Here is a 13,875-nt window from a genome sequence, read left to right on the forward strand (position 1 = left end):
GATAGAAAAAGCATGAAAAACCTTGCATATAAAAACCGTTAGTGCTCAGTCTTGCAATTCTAGCAATCGCCTTGTGGCATACATGGTATTATTAGCTTTGTCATTAGGATAGGGAAATTGGGTCATAGAAATCTTAAGTCACTTGTCTACTTATATTTATTTCCCCAGAGATGTAGAGAGAATCTGTGATAGTGTTTAAATGAAGGTACTTAGAAACTCCTGGGAAAAATCTTACCATGGTTTACATGTCTGAAGTTTGTTCTTACTTGAGATATATTAATTTGCTGTTATGTTATTTATTTGTTATTTTATACTTGCACACAATGTATTTATGTATATATATATACATATATTCATATACATATATTTGACTTTACTTTAATAGAGCAAAACTGCTGACTAAGATCCATGACGGGGAGATCAAATCTCAAAACTATCAGGTAAGTAATGGGCTCCTCCTACCCAGCATCCCCCAGTCAGGAGACTGAAGAGCAATGAAGAGAGTGAGCGAGTGGTGTGAGCACTGCTTTGTGTTGTAGATCACCATCACCATCACGGAGGCCCGACAGCTGGTGGGCGAGAACATCGACCCAGTTGTGACCATTGAGATTGGGGATGAGAAGAAGCAAAGCACAGTGAAGGAAGGGACCAACAGCCCATTTTATAATGAAGTAAGTCACAGAGCATCCTCTGGGCCCGCATCCTCTTCACTGGCGAGGAGGAGAGTGGAGCCACTCGGTGCTTCTCCCTGTTCCCACCCAAGTTTATATATAGCCCAGGTTGAACTCTTTCCTCACGGTCCCCAGGCATTGATAACAAGACAGTAGACAGGAGAGGAAGAGGCCCACTTCCTCGTCTCTCAAAACTCATCGCCATTCTTAATAAGCACTGGGGTTGCATTCAATGAACCTTGGATGTTATTTAGAGAGACAGTAGACATTCTTTTCCACAGGAGCAATGTGGAAATTTTAATCACTGAATTTGAAATAAGCATACTTTGTTGGAAAGCAAAACAGTTGTGTTTTTCTAAGATGCATAGAAATTTTAAAAGAAGACTCCAAAGAGGAAGGTTTCTAGTCTCTCTTTGTAAATAAGATGTTATTTGGTATATATATATATATATATATATATATATATATATATATATATTAATTATAAGTAGAAAATCTCACTTCCCTTTATTGTTCAGACCCTGATACCTTAGACTTTACCCCCAGATAGATCCATTCTCATGCTTCTGGAGAATCTTCGGAGAGAGCCCAAGCACACACAGAGATACAAATAATGCCCACTAGCACTATTCAGCTGTCCTGGGCCTTGTTGCTTTTACAAAACAAGGGTTTCTAGGACAGGGCCCAGCTGCTCACACTGGCCACACTCACTTCTGCTTCACAGCTGGAGAATTTTCCATTGCTTCCATATGGCATAATATACTAACTGCTTAGCCTCTCATCCGTAGATACTAAAGCGTTTAGCCTTTGGCTTCCACTCACAATGTATTTATGTGGCCTAACTTATGAGGAACAGGGCATAGGCATTTAAGCTTGAATACCACCAATTGCCTGACAATATGAATTTCTATAAAAAAATGCTGCAGAGTCTTCATTACTATGCTAACGGTAATCTACAAGGAAGCCGGGGACAGCATGGATAATGACTTTAACAGAAAATCCCCAAATCATGTTTGAGCTGTGAGCTTTCCAGATGTTACTTTCCCTCTTTGTGTTCCACTTCTCCCTCTATCCTTTTGGCACAGATGTGATATTAAAGAATGTGACTGAAAATTCACTAAAACTGCGAGGTCCCATTTACTTGTTAAATGTTATAATTATGTCCGCGATCTTGGTTGTAAATGACGCCAAGCTGAGCCCAACCATAACAAGTAGGAAACCAAGAAAAGGAACAGCTCAAAGCCTTTCACATGCAAGGCAGAGGCAATCAGGTGTTGGAGGAGGAAGTAGGGGTCGGTGAATATTTGCTGGCTAGAATAATGGGTGCAGGCCCAGAGTCTATGAGACATTGGAGAGTGCAACACTGAAAGTCAGCTGAAGGCGGCAAACATAGGAGCTTCATCAGCCCAACAGACCCCAGGTACAGTCACATGAATCAGAGTGAAGAATTTCAGCAAAGTGAAACTTGCATGTAAATCTTTAGTTCTAAACATGTAAAAAAACATAGTAAAATTATATAAAAAAAGATGTGTATGTGTATTACATATGAAAAAAATCTTTAAAGGTCATACCTATTTTCTGACTAAAATGAAATCATTATCAGCTTTAAATGTATTCATTTATTCTAGTGCTGGGGATGAGACCCATAAGCTAGGACTTCTAGTCCTCAGCCTGGAGGACTGCCACCATTTTGAAGATCTCCTAGTTCAGCACATGGCAGTTTATTTTTGTTTTTCTATTTCCCTCTAGGGAAGAAATGTCAGTGTTTTAGTCTTCCCACTGATATGTCCATCCACAATTGATAATTCTTTTATATCTACAGCTCAAAGCAATGGGAAGAGCCCAGGATACAACAGTGTCCCAGTCCTTCCTAGCCTGCCCCACTGTTCTTCCTCCACACAGCTCCCCATCCTATGTGCCTTTAACTTCTACAACCTCGCTTGAGAGGCACCTGACTCCACCTCTGTGAAATGTGTACTATGTATCTAGTCCCTTCTTCAGGAGACCCAAAGCATGGCTCTGGAGCCAGAAATAACTAAAACCATGAAGCTGGTCATCACCTTTTTAGTTCTTTAACCATTAGCCTTCCTATTTTGCAACTACACAATTCTTACATTTTAGTTATCCGTCTGCGAGCATGTGGACACTTGTGCACACGTGCCATGGCACTCATACGGAGGTTAGAGGACAGCTTGCAGGGATCACTTCTCTCCTCCCACCATGTAGATTCTGAAGAAGTCCCTTTACCCACCCACAGAGACATAGTGCCAGCCCCAAGGTAATTCTTTAACTCTGAAATTTAATATCTTTTTCAATATTAACAATTTCTATCATTCATCTTTTTTTTTTCATTCCTTCCATGGCTAGTCTTGGTAATTTTTCAAGAATGTTTGAAACAGAAAAAAATCCTGAGAAATATTTTTAATGAGTTTGCTCAAAAACTATTCCGATATACCTTTTTTACCTATCACAAGATGAAAATAAAATAAAATAAAGAACTAACGATATCCAGGGTTGGAAAAGACACAGCAAAAGCCAGAATGTAAAATACCTCCTGTAGTAGTTTTCATGAGAATGTCCCCGATAAGCTTGGATTTGTAAACTCAATGTCATTGTCTGGGAGAGGGTTAGGAAGTGCAGCCTTGCAGAAAGGAAATACGTCACAGGAGGCAGTGAGAGACAAAGCCCAGTGCACCTCCAGTTTGTTCCTTCTGCTTTGGGTTTGTTGTTGACATAGGAGCCTTCAGCTTTCTGCTCCAGAGCCAAGCCTCCCCACAATGACAGATTCTTGTCCCCCTCAATCTATAAGCCCAAATAAACTTGATTTTCTAGATTTTCTAGAAGAACTTGATCCTGGCATTTTATCATAATAACAGAAAAATAACTAATACAGCTTATCAGTCCCTCAGGAGAGAAAACATAATACTACTAAAATTTTACATGCACATAATCCATGATCCAGAAGTACTACTTATGTCTATTTTAGAGGAATATGTATACTTATCCTGTGCAAGAATGTGGTTGTTGGCATTTTAAATATAATATACAAAATAATAGAAAACAACTGGAAAAAAAAACCTTAAGGGGTGCAACTATTCCAGCAGCAAGCTTCTTAGATGTAAACTGGGGGTTGATGACCAAGATGAACTTCATGTTTTACAGTACTTTGTCTTTGATTTCATCGGACCCCAAGTGCATCTTTTCGACAAGATCATCAAAATCTCAGTAAGTATAGCGTGGCCGGTGGTGGTACTGGGGGAAAGCAGAGACTCTAGACACTTGGGGGGTGGACAGCGCAGCATGGTTAGGGATGCCTGGGTTCAAGGGGATATGTACCATGGAAGCATCAAGCTAAAGATGAAAATCCTCAATATGGAGGAATTTAGGAGGCAGAGCCATCTCAAGGGGATCTGTGATTCTTGGAGGCACGAGGTAAACTACAGTAAACTTTTACTAAGTGGATATGGGACTAACAGAACATATGCTGTAGATGACATCTTAATTGGCTGCCATTTTTTTTTTTAAATCAAGCTGATGCGGTGTTCTTCTCTTGGGGTGATATCTACCCTAATTAATCACAACCATCTTTTCTTCTAGTCAGTGACAAATAGAGACACAGGAATAGAAACTGGGGACAGTTCACATATGTCAGTCTCATCTCTAATGACACCCAGTGGGCAGAGAAAACGATCTGGAGCATTTCTGGGTCCTTGAGAGATGCCTCTGAGGGTGGACCTTGGGACCTTTCCAGCGGGAATTAGATCTGCTAGACAGATCTTTCTCAGCCCATCCAGGGAGGGGAAGTTTATCCACAGATCCAGACTGAAGAGTAGAAACAGTGAGAGCTCCCTGGGCTTGCTGAGACATGGTCATGCACCTAGTTCCACGAGTGGCAGGAATGGAAAGGGAAAGTATAAATGCTGAAGTCACATTGTCCCAAGTGAGAGCAGAAGTGGCCAGCTGGGCCCATTGCCAGCTATACACTGTTCAGCAGAGGGTGAGAGAACAGTGGGTGGCAGATGGTAACATCTATTACTTTAATCTCAGAAAACAGCCATTTCTTCCACGAAGACGGGGTTCAAGGCTGGGTGTGCTGGAGGGTGTAGGGTGGGGGGTTGAGAGTGATTGAGTGCTTTGTTCTAAAGACTTCTCAAAGAACAGCACCACTATTTTATATTGGTAAAAGTGCACAGAGAATAAGGGAAGGGTTCGCTCAACAGTCACAGCAATGTTGATTCCCTTTCCTGTCCTGTTTTATCACCCTCACACATATGTATGTAATATGACCTCTAACCTCAGCTGAATGTCAATACACTCCTGCCTCAAGGCCTGAGTCCCAGTGGTATCATGATACGGTCCTTCCCAGGAGCATTAGAAGAGTGTGACTCTTGAGGAATGAAAAGCCACCAAGAGCCAAACATTCTTAGCATCTGAGTGGCGGGCGTGATGACAAGGATGCAGAAGATATTTTGGGAGCTGTGATGGCTCTTGGGACTTTGTGTGGTCACTCCAGCAGCCACCTGATGAGACTGGCTCTAGAGCAGCTAAGTTCATTACCAGGTTAAGTCGCATCAAGGACAAGAGTCATGACTGTATGCAGGAGACCTGGAATTTTAGACATAGGGTCAAAACTTACTTGCATGTTGCATTCCTTTTTGGGGAGAAGACACTGTTTTGCTGTTCTTAAATGACTCCTAGGGAAAGAGACCCAAGATTTTAAAGGAAACCCCTCCCTCTTGTGCTTAATACAGCTTGCCTGCTAGTTCATAAACTGAAGGTCAGTGTGAACGAATGAATTCAGTGTTAAATAGCTAAATACTCCACTCATAGTCATGTAGTCTCAGTACTTAGACAGTTATGAGTCCTTGTATTAACCATTGCCCACCGCAAAAATCTGAGCAAGGCAGAGAGCAGCACAGATGTATATGTATAAATGTAGGTATTTAGGAGGCCATGTGACAGCGTGGCCATTTAGCAAAATAACAATAGTAGGTTCCCTTCTAGGTCCTGTCACTTCCCTGTCCATGTTTTTTTTTTTTTTAAACTGGGTTTATATTACTAGGCATAAATTCTCCCATGGAGAGCAGTCATCAAACTCAATCAGAAAATCTTTGGCTACTCAGCATCATGAGACTGTTACGTATGTAAGAGCAAGCTAGTCAAAATTCCAGTGTGGATGAGAGAAGGACTCGTGAGGCTCCACCCTTAGCTGAAGAACTATTGGCAGGTTTCTGGAGGGGAGAGCGGCATTACTCTAAGGGAATATGGCTACTGCTAGGTTGCCTATGTTCAAGTGGATAGCCCCAAACCCAAGCACATATGGGCAAGCATTAATTGGACTCAATGGGAATCTAAAAAGGGGGGCAGGGACATGAATTTGGAAGGCATACATGTTAGAGGATCCCAAGAAGAGTTTTGGGGGGGGGGGCAGGCAACAAGATTGAGAGTGGATGTGATCAAAATATATTGTGTATTTGTAAGAAATTCTCAAATAATAAATTAAGCGCATTATTAAAAAGGCATGGCGTGTGGTGACTGTAATTAGATGCTTTGGGGACAGCCACAGTATAATGTGCCCCAGTGATGCCATAGACTATTTTTTTTTAACAGTAGCCCAAGCAACACAGAACCTCAGGACGCTGTGTGTGGCACATCCCTAGGAGCCTAGTAATGTCGTCGTAGGCTTGGCTGGCATTCAGCCCATAGACAGATACCTTAAAGAGATTTCCTGTGTGGTTGGAAGAATCGTTTGAGAGTCTTTCATTCCATCTTCCACAGGGACCTTTATCTTGTGAAAGGAACTTGAGACAGGCCTTGGGGAGTCATGTTAGCCACAGAAAACAAGGCTGGTAACAGAGGCAGCTTTTTTTGTGTGTGTCGTTTTTAAACAGCTCCTCCGATGAAGCCAAGCTGTCCTCAGTTCCCCTCTGTTCTCTGATAGTGGAAAATCACAGCCAGAGAATGAGAGAGTGAGGAAGCAAGAGAATGAGAGTGAGACAGTGAGAGAGCGAGACACACCGACAGACACACAGACAGACACAGAGAGAGAAAGAGAGAGAGAGCACAAGGGAGTGAGACAGACAGACAGACAGACACACACACACACACAGAGAGAGAGAGAGAGAGAGAGAGAGAGAGAGAGAGAGAGAGAGAGAGAGAGAGCAAGGGAGTGAGACAGAGAGACAGAGTAGGAAGAGAAATAGGAATGGCTGCCATTTCCTGAGGTCAGCTGATTCACTTCTTCCCACTGCCCCTGGCAACATGAACTATTCAGAAGCCACTAGGCTCTACCACTCATCCTTCTTTAAATCATCCACTAACTCCTCATCAAACGTTCATTGAGTATCTGTTTTGAAGGAGGTGCATGGTAGATGAAATACAAAGAGACACTGTCCTTGATCAAGGGAATCATAGGATTTATAGTTAGTAGGAATCTCAGAAGCATCTCCATGATGCCATGGAGAATGACCCCTTTATTGCTGAGAGATTCTGACTAATCTAAGAAATAGCATTCTTAATTGAGCTGAAATCTCAACCTGTTACTTAAGAATTATGCAGGGAGCCTTGACCCCCCTTTCTGGATGCAACATTCTCAAGATCTGAGGGCACTTCAGTCACACTGTCTTCTTTCTGAGAGCTCCCCTCTTCTGGATTAAGATTAAACTATTCCAGGTTTTCCATCAGCCTGTGACTTTTAGACATGGCACCAAGTGTGACACCTTCCTTCATGACTTCCTCGTGGTGATACCAGGCTTTCAGCATGCTGCTGTAACCAAGATAGGCAGGTGCTCTGCTCACTTCTAATCAGGACAAATGCTATGCTGTATGGAATTCACTCTGTTGTGCAGTACTGCCACGTCTCCCGGCAACATGTGATGAGTTCTAAAGAAAGTTTCGAAAGATGTTTTGGATGCTGAGGAGAGAAACAACAGTGGCAGCTCTGGAGATCAAGGACAGATGCTTGGAGGAGGTGTCTTTTGCTCCAGACAGTGAAGGATAGGTCAAGTTTGAGGAGGAAAAAACAGGTATTGAGGGATAGCTTTCCAGGATGCATTTGATTAAAGAAATCTCCTGGGTAGTGAGAGTGTCAGGCATCCTTCAGCAGAGGAGATGAAAGGTCACTGGAGAAGGAGGCACAGGTGAGACACTTCTGGAGGCCACTTAGGACCCTGTGGGTTGATGAGCGTGTGAGGGCATGTTTTTGTGTATGTGAGAATGTGTGTGTTTATATGAGTGAGTGAGTGAGTGTGTGTGTGTGTGTGTGTGTGTGTGTGTGTGTGTGTGTGTGTGAGAGAGAGAGAGAGAGAGAGAGAGAGAGAGAGAGAGAGAGAGAGAGAGACTCTGCTCCAGACAAGGATCAAATTCCTAGATATCTTTTGGTGAATCCTGAATTCATTTTACAGATGTATCTGCAAACACAAATGATTCAGGTTGGTGCTCTATCTTTTGTAGGTCTTACATCACAAGCTGATAGGAAGCATCCTGATTGGCTCTTTTAGAGTGGATGTGGGGACGGTGTACAACCAACCTGGTAAGCAAGTTCCACCTATCCATCTTGCCTCTTACTCTTCTTTGGTTGACTCTCTGCTCTGCAAACCCAGGATTTTCCTATATGGTTCACTAGACTGAAAGTCTTCCCAATGCCTATGGTCAGTTGGAGGAAAAGTCAGAGGGTGGGAGAGAGGATGAGGGGAAGGGAGAGAGTGGGATAACCAGAGGACTGGGGATATCTACAAATGGTTACTATTGTGAGCATCAGAGAGAGACCAGGACCCTGGAGGTGTAGGAGGGAATGAGAGAGCAACTGTCCCATGTGCAAAGGATACTACTTACAAGATCTGTTCATAGGTCATCAGTTCTGCGACAAGTGGGCACTGCTTACAGACCCTGGGGACATCAGGACTGGCACCAAGGGCTACCTGAAGTGTGACATCAGTGTGACTGGGAAAGGAGACATCTTAAAGACCAACCCCAAAACCTCTGATGCTGAGGAGCAAATAGAGAAGTGAGATAGAGCCAACCAGAGCCACAAAAGAGAAATTCTACGTCTTCCTTTATATCTTTTTCCCCTCTCAACTCTTTTCTGTATGGGCGTGTGACTGCTGCCAAGCTCATGGGTTGTTCATCAGAGACATGGCTCTGTCAGATGCCTGAATGCATCTTCTCAAAGCCTTTTGGGAGCTTGGATTTTCAGACAAGAACACTGTTTCCCTGTAACAGCTTATTTTAGATAAGCCTTTCTATTATTATTGTTATTGTTATTGTTATTATTATTATTTCTTTGAGAATTTTATATTATGTACCTTGTTCATATTTACCCACACTTTTTCATTTTGCCATTCCCAGATCAACCCTCTCTTTCTTATGCACCTCTACTTCCTATCCTTTTTGCAGTTTAAAAGAACAGACTACTCTGTAGCACGTGTCCAGTCCTCTGACTCTTATACTTTCTACCACACCGTCTATGTTCTCTGACCTTTACATTTATGCACTGTGTAGATAAGCCATTCTTGAAATTATTTAATTTATCCACATGTAGCTGTTTTTTTTTTCTTTGAAAGAATCATATTTTCAGCCACTGGTTTATGACACCAAAAAAAAAAAAAAAAAAAGGATTTAAATTCTAAAAAGAAAACTTGGTTTAGTGATGGATCCCAGTGTTTTTCTATATCCAGATTTTTCTTTCTTTCTGCCTTCAGCCTGTACCTGCCCTTTCTTCCTCCTCTTGACTGGCAGACCTTTTCATTTAAAAATAATTTCTTGTCTCCCTTTAGGAACCTTTTGATCCCTCAGGGATTTCCATCAGAGAGACCTTGGGCCAGGTTCTATGTAAGACTCTACCGAGCAGAAGGATTGCCCAAGATAAACTCCAGCATTATGGCAAATGTCACCAAAGCATTTGTGGGTGACAGTAAGGACCTCGTGGATCCCTTTGTGGAGGTGTCCTTTGCTGGGCAGACGGTGAGGAAACTTCGTCACCTATCATAGCAGTTACATCTTGCTTTGAATCCAGAACAGTTTTAACCAAATGAAGTTAAGTTAAAAGTGCCTCAAAGAAAACCTTGTTATAAGAAGGGGAGGCGTTAGGTATCAGAGGCACAGAGGTCAGCTGCTTGCTCACTCATGCCTCACTGGGGATTGTGGGGAAGAGCTATGGTTGGACGTGTTGCAACTTAGGGCCAGGTAGGAAAACATCCTTCCCCACAGCTTACTACTTCTGTAAGCAAGTACTGGGGCCTGTAGAGTTACCACTCTCTCCTAACCCATTCCTCAATTTCCCAGGCAATAATCCTCCTACACAACCCTAGACAGCTCTGTTTCTTTCTCAATGGCTATTGGAAGATTCAAGGCCTAGGTTTATGGTCAAAGCCGCAGTGTGCCTTACTGGCCTTTGAAACTTTGAACAGCATGTGCTTTCAAAGCAAGTCCCTGTCCCTTCCCATCAGCAGGAGTAAGTGCTGGAGCGTATCTAACTTGGGTTGAATTTGGAGGGCACATAGGACATCATTCTGTTTTATGATAAGGAAATTGAGGCCCGGGCTGCAGGTTTGATTCACTCAAGGTCGTACGTGACCTTCACCCTGGTCTTTATGGAGGCATGACCTCAGGGTCTAGCTATGTCTGCTGCTTTCCTGGAGACATGTGGAACAGCTCCTATTTATAACAGAGAGATACACCCCAATACTTACCTGAGTAGAAACTTCCAAGGACAATGATTCACCTTTGCCCCAGTGCCCTGGATAACATCTAGGCCAGCAGTAATGTTAACAGAGTGTAGTTGGTTTCTCAGGCGTCAGGGAGGCAAGCCTACTACGATCTTTGATTAATTCCCTTTACACCTCTAGGTGCTTTGAAGTGTTTTCTTTAGCCATTTATCTCCATGGCTGACATCCTCCTGGCTCCTGTACTTTCAGGGGCGAACCTCTGTGCAAAAGAATTGTGCTGATCCCGTGTGGCATGAGCAGGTAGTCTTCAAGGAAATGTTCCCTCCCTTGTGCCGGAGGGTGAAAATTCAGGTGTGGGATGAAGGCAGCATGAACGACGTAGCTCTGGCAACCCACTTCATCGACCTGAAGAGAATCTCCAATGAGCAGGACGGGGATAAAGGTAGAGAGCTTTGTGTGTCTGACTCAGAAGTAGGTCTCAAAACCTATAGTCACCTTTAAAGAGAGAGGACCATGTAGGTGCGTACCAACACCGACCATGATTCTGTGGTCTGTGGCCTGGCTTGGTTAAGCTCATGATAGAACCAGGCTCTGGTCCTAGGTCTCCCATGACCATTGCTACCTAGCTGTGGTATGTCTCTCTTCTACTAAGAAAATGGAAGTCAGATAAAACCAAAGGTCAGTAAACTAAAATCTGTAGGCCAGTCTGTCCTGATATGGGTTTTTATATGGTACTGTATGAACAGTTTTTTGCATGTGTTCAATGAAAACATGTTTTGGCATACATAAAAATTATGTCCCCAGTCACTTGATGGGAACATGTGAGCTTGAGGGTCACAGGGGTTGTGGGTCATTGTGCACTCAGGGAGCAGGGAGAACGTCGGGCAATCCACAAAGCTTTGAAGGTAGCAGGGAGGGAAAGAACTCCTACTCAGTATATGACTCAATTTCTAAAATCCCATTAGTGTGTAAGAAGTTCTGAATTAACCCCCATTTAAATTCATGACCACCTTTCTCTGTATTGATATGTATGTTGACTAACAAATATAAAGATCTGCATATCACATACATATATAATTACATGGTCAAGTACAAGCATACATATATACATATGTATGTTAAATGTCACATGAAGATGACATCAGTATAACTATTTTCTTTTTTTCTTAACTAGATGAATATTTTCCAAGATTGAAGACTTGTATATTTTTATCTCTGTCACAGACTGACATTACAGGGAGCCCTCAGTATGTTCTCTGCTTCTTTAAATTACAGCAACACTTACCACTTTATATAAAAAACACACTCATCCATCTACACTTTCTCAACTAGATGTTAAGTTGTTTTATTCACAGCATCTTAGAAACCTCTTGATGGTGCTCAGAAAGACGGATGCTTGTGTTTTAGAAGTAGACGTCGGGGACCATAAAATCTTTTCTATTCTTTTTAACAATAATTGTTCTGCTTCTTTAAGTTTGCCCAAAGGAGAACTGAATTTGAGGGATAGAATCTAGTCTGCAGAAGTCATGGTGGTGGGAAGGAGACATTCAGACAGAAAGAAAAACAATTTATTGGCAACTATGGAGGAATTGATAAGCAAATTATGACTCCCTATTTCTTTGCACCAGTGGGGACGTGCCCTAAGGGCCCACGTGACACACGTGACACACGTAGTAGAGATTATCCTGTAAATCTTGTCAGGTGAGTTGGGCACTGTTAGCTTTTCCTCCACACGAGGAAACTGAGGCACAGGAAGTTAAGAATCTTGTCCAGTCTCATGCAGCAGAAAAGTCCCAAGGCTGGAATTTGAACCCACCCGGTTGAGTCTTCTGAAACACCATGCTGATCTGCTTTTCATGAGCGTGGCAGGAGAAGGTGTGGGTCAGTGGTCATAGCTCTTGCCTACAGTGTGAGAGGCCTTGGGTTTGATTCCCAGTACTGAAAAATAAAGGAGCATTGTGTTGACCGATGTTCTCATGGACGCCGTACATTTTTTCAGATGTTCTATATTGAGAGAAACCCTTATGGCAGGAATAAGTTAAAACCACCCAGTCTTTTCAGGTCTATCTGTAGGAAATATTTTTGAATATTCATTTCTCACCATCTCTACCACCTTACCCTAGTCCAAACTACAGTGTCCTTAGCTTCATGATGAAATCATTCCCAAGGCAGTTTTCCTGTGTCCATTCTTGCAACCCTTCACATGGTAGCTGCAATGGTCTTAACTGGTTCTCAACCTTCCTAATGCTGCAACCCTTTAATACAGCTCCTTGTGTTGTGGTGACCCCCAACCATAATATTATTATTATTATTATTACTTCATAACTGTAATTTTGCTACTATTGTGAGATATCTGATATGCTGGATATCTGATATATCTGATATGCTGCATATCTGATATATGACCCCCCCAAAGGAGCTGTGACCCACAGGCTGAGAACCACTGGTCTTAGGAGACATTTTACATTATAGATTTGATAAAATTCCTTTAAAATATTCTTAATGATACTAAGATCGTGAGCAAAACTCAGTACAAGGTCTAAGGCCTCTCACCTGCCCAAACTCTTCTCATGTATCTCTGGCTCTATACTCTTTCCAGCTGGTTTACAGCCCCACCCCTGTTCCTCCATGCTCCATCACTGGTTTACAGCTCCACCCCTTCTTCCATGCTCCATCATTGGTTACAGCCCTGCCCCTCCTCCATGCTCTATCACTATGGTTTACAACCTGTCCCTTCCTTCATGATCCATCACTGATTACAGCCCCACCCCTTCTTCCATGCTCCATCACTGGTTACAGCCCTGCCCCTCCTCCATGCTCTATCACTGGTTTACAACCTGTCCCTTCCTTCATGATCCATCACTGGTTACAGCCCTGCCCCTCCTTCATGCTCCATCACTGGTTACAGCCCCGCCCCTTCTCCCATGCTCCATCACTGGTTTACAACCCGCCCCTTCCTTCATGATCCATCAATCACTGGTGTAGAGCCCACTCCCATTCTTCCATGCTCCATCAGTCTATTATTTGTTCTTGTAATAGAAGATGTATCCCCTTCAAAATGTTGATATTATAGATATTAATGTAAATGTTTCTTTGTTCAATCTTTGTATCAGCTTGTCCTCTGTTGAACTCCATGGTTGGCAACAAGCATGCTCCCTGGCTCCTGCTAATAATAAATAAACATTGGATGGCTAAATGGTGACAGAATGGTGTAAGGTGGCCTCTAAATACTTTTTAATTTAATTTCTTTTTATGTATTTATATAACAACTCACTGCCTCCCCTTCCAGTCTCCCCCTTCCACAACCCTTCCCCCATTCCCCATCCCCCACCCAGGGTATCCCCCAACCCTGGCATTTCAAGTCTCTGTGAGGCTAGGTGTTTCCTCTCCCACTGAGGCCAGACAAGGCAGCCCAGCTAGAAGAACATGTCCCACTCACAGGCAGCAGCTTTTAGGATAGCTACCATTCCCGTTCTTTAGGACTCACACGTGGACCAAGCTGCGTATCTGCTACGTGTGCGGGGAGGCCTCTACACTAT

General features: G+C 42.9%; 1 protein-coding gene across 2 annotated transcripts in view; it reads left to right on the plus strand.

Annotated features, from left to right (window-relative positions):
• Window positions 1-13,875, plus strand: part of Fer1l6 (fer-1 like family member 6) — a 149,592-nt gene that overhangs the window by 44,504 nt on the left and 91,213 nt on the right. For both annotated transcript variants that reach the window (XM_076911385.1, XM_076911386.1), the window contains 7 exons: window positions 386-440; window positions 540-671; window positions 3,834-3,896; window positions 8,124-8,202; window positions 8,520-8,676; window positions 9,446-9,632; window positions 10,586-10,778. In XM_076911385.1, coding sequence (XP_076767500.1) covers window positions 386-440; window positions 540-671; window positions 3,834-3,896; window positions 8,124-8,202; window positions 8,520-8,676; window positions 9,446-9,632; window positions 10,586-10,778 — 866 coding nt within the window. The remainder of the gene's footprint in view (window positions 1-385; window positions 441-539; window positions 672-3,833; window positions 3,897-8,123; window positions 8,203-8,519; window positions 8,677-9,445; window positions 9,633-10,585; window positions 10,779-13,875) is intronic.

The sequence above is a fragment of the Arvicanthis niloticus genome, chromosome 13 (assembly GCF_011762505.2).
Source record: "Arvicanthis niloticus isolate mArvNil1 chromosome 13, mArvNil1.pat.X, whole genome shotgun sequence".
NCBI classification, from domain to species: Eukaryota; Metazoa; Chordata; class Mammalia; order Rodentia; family Muridae; genus Arvicanthis; species Arvicanthis niloticus.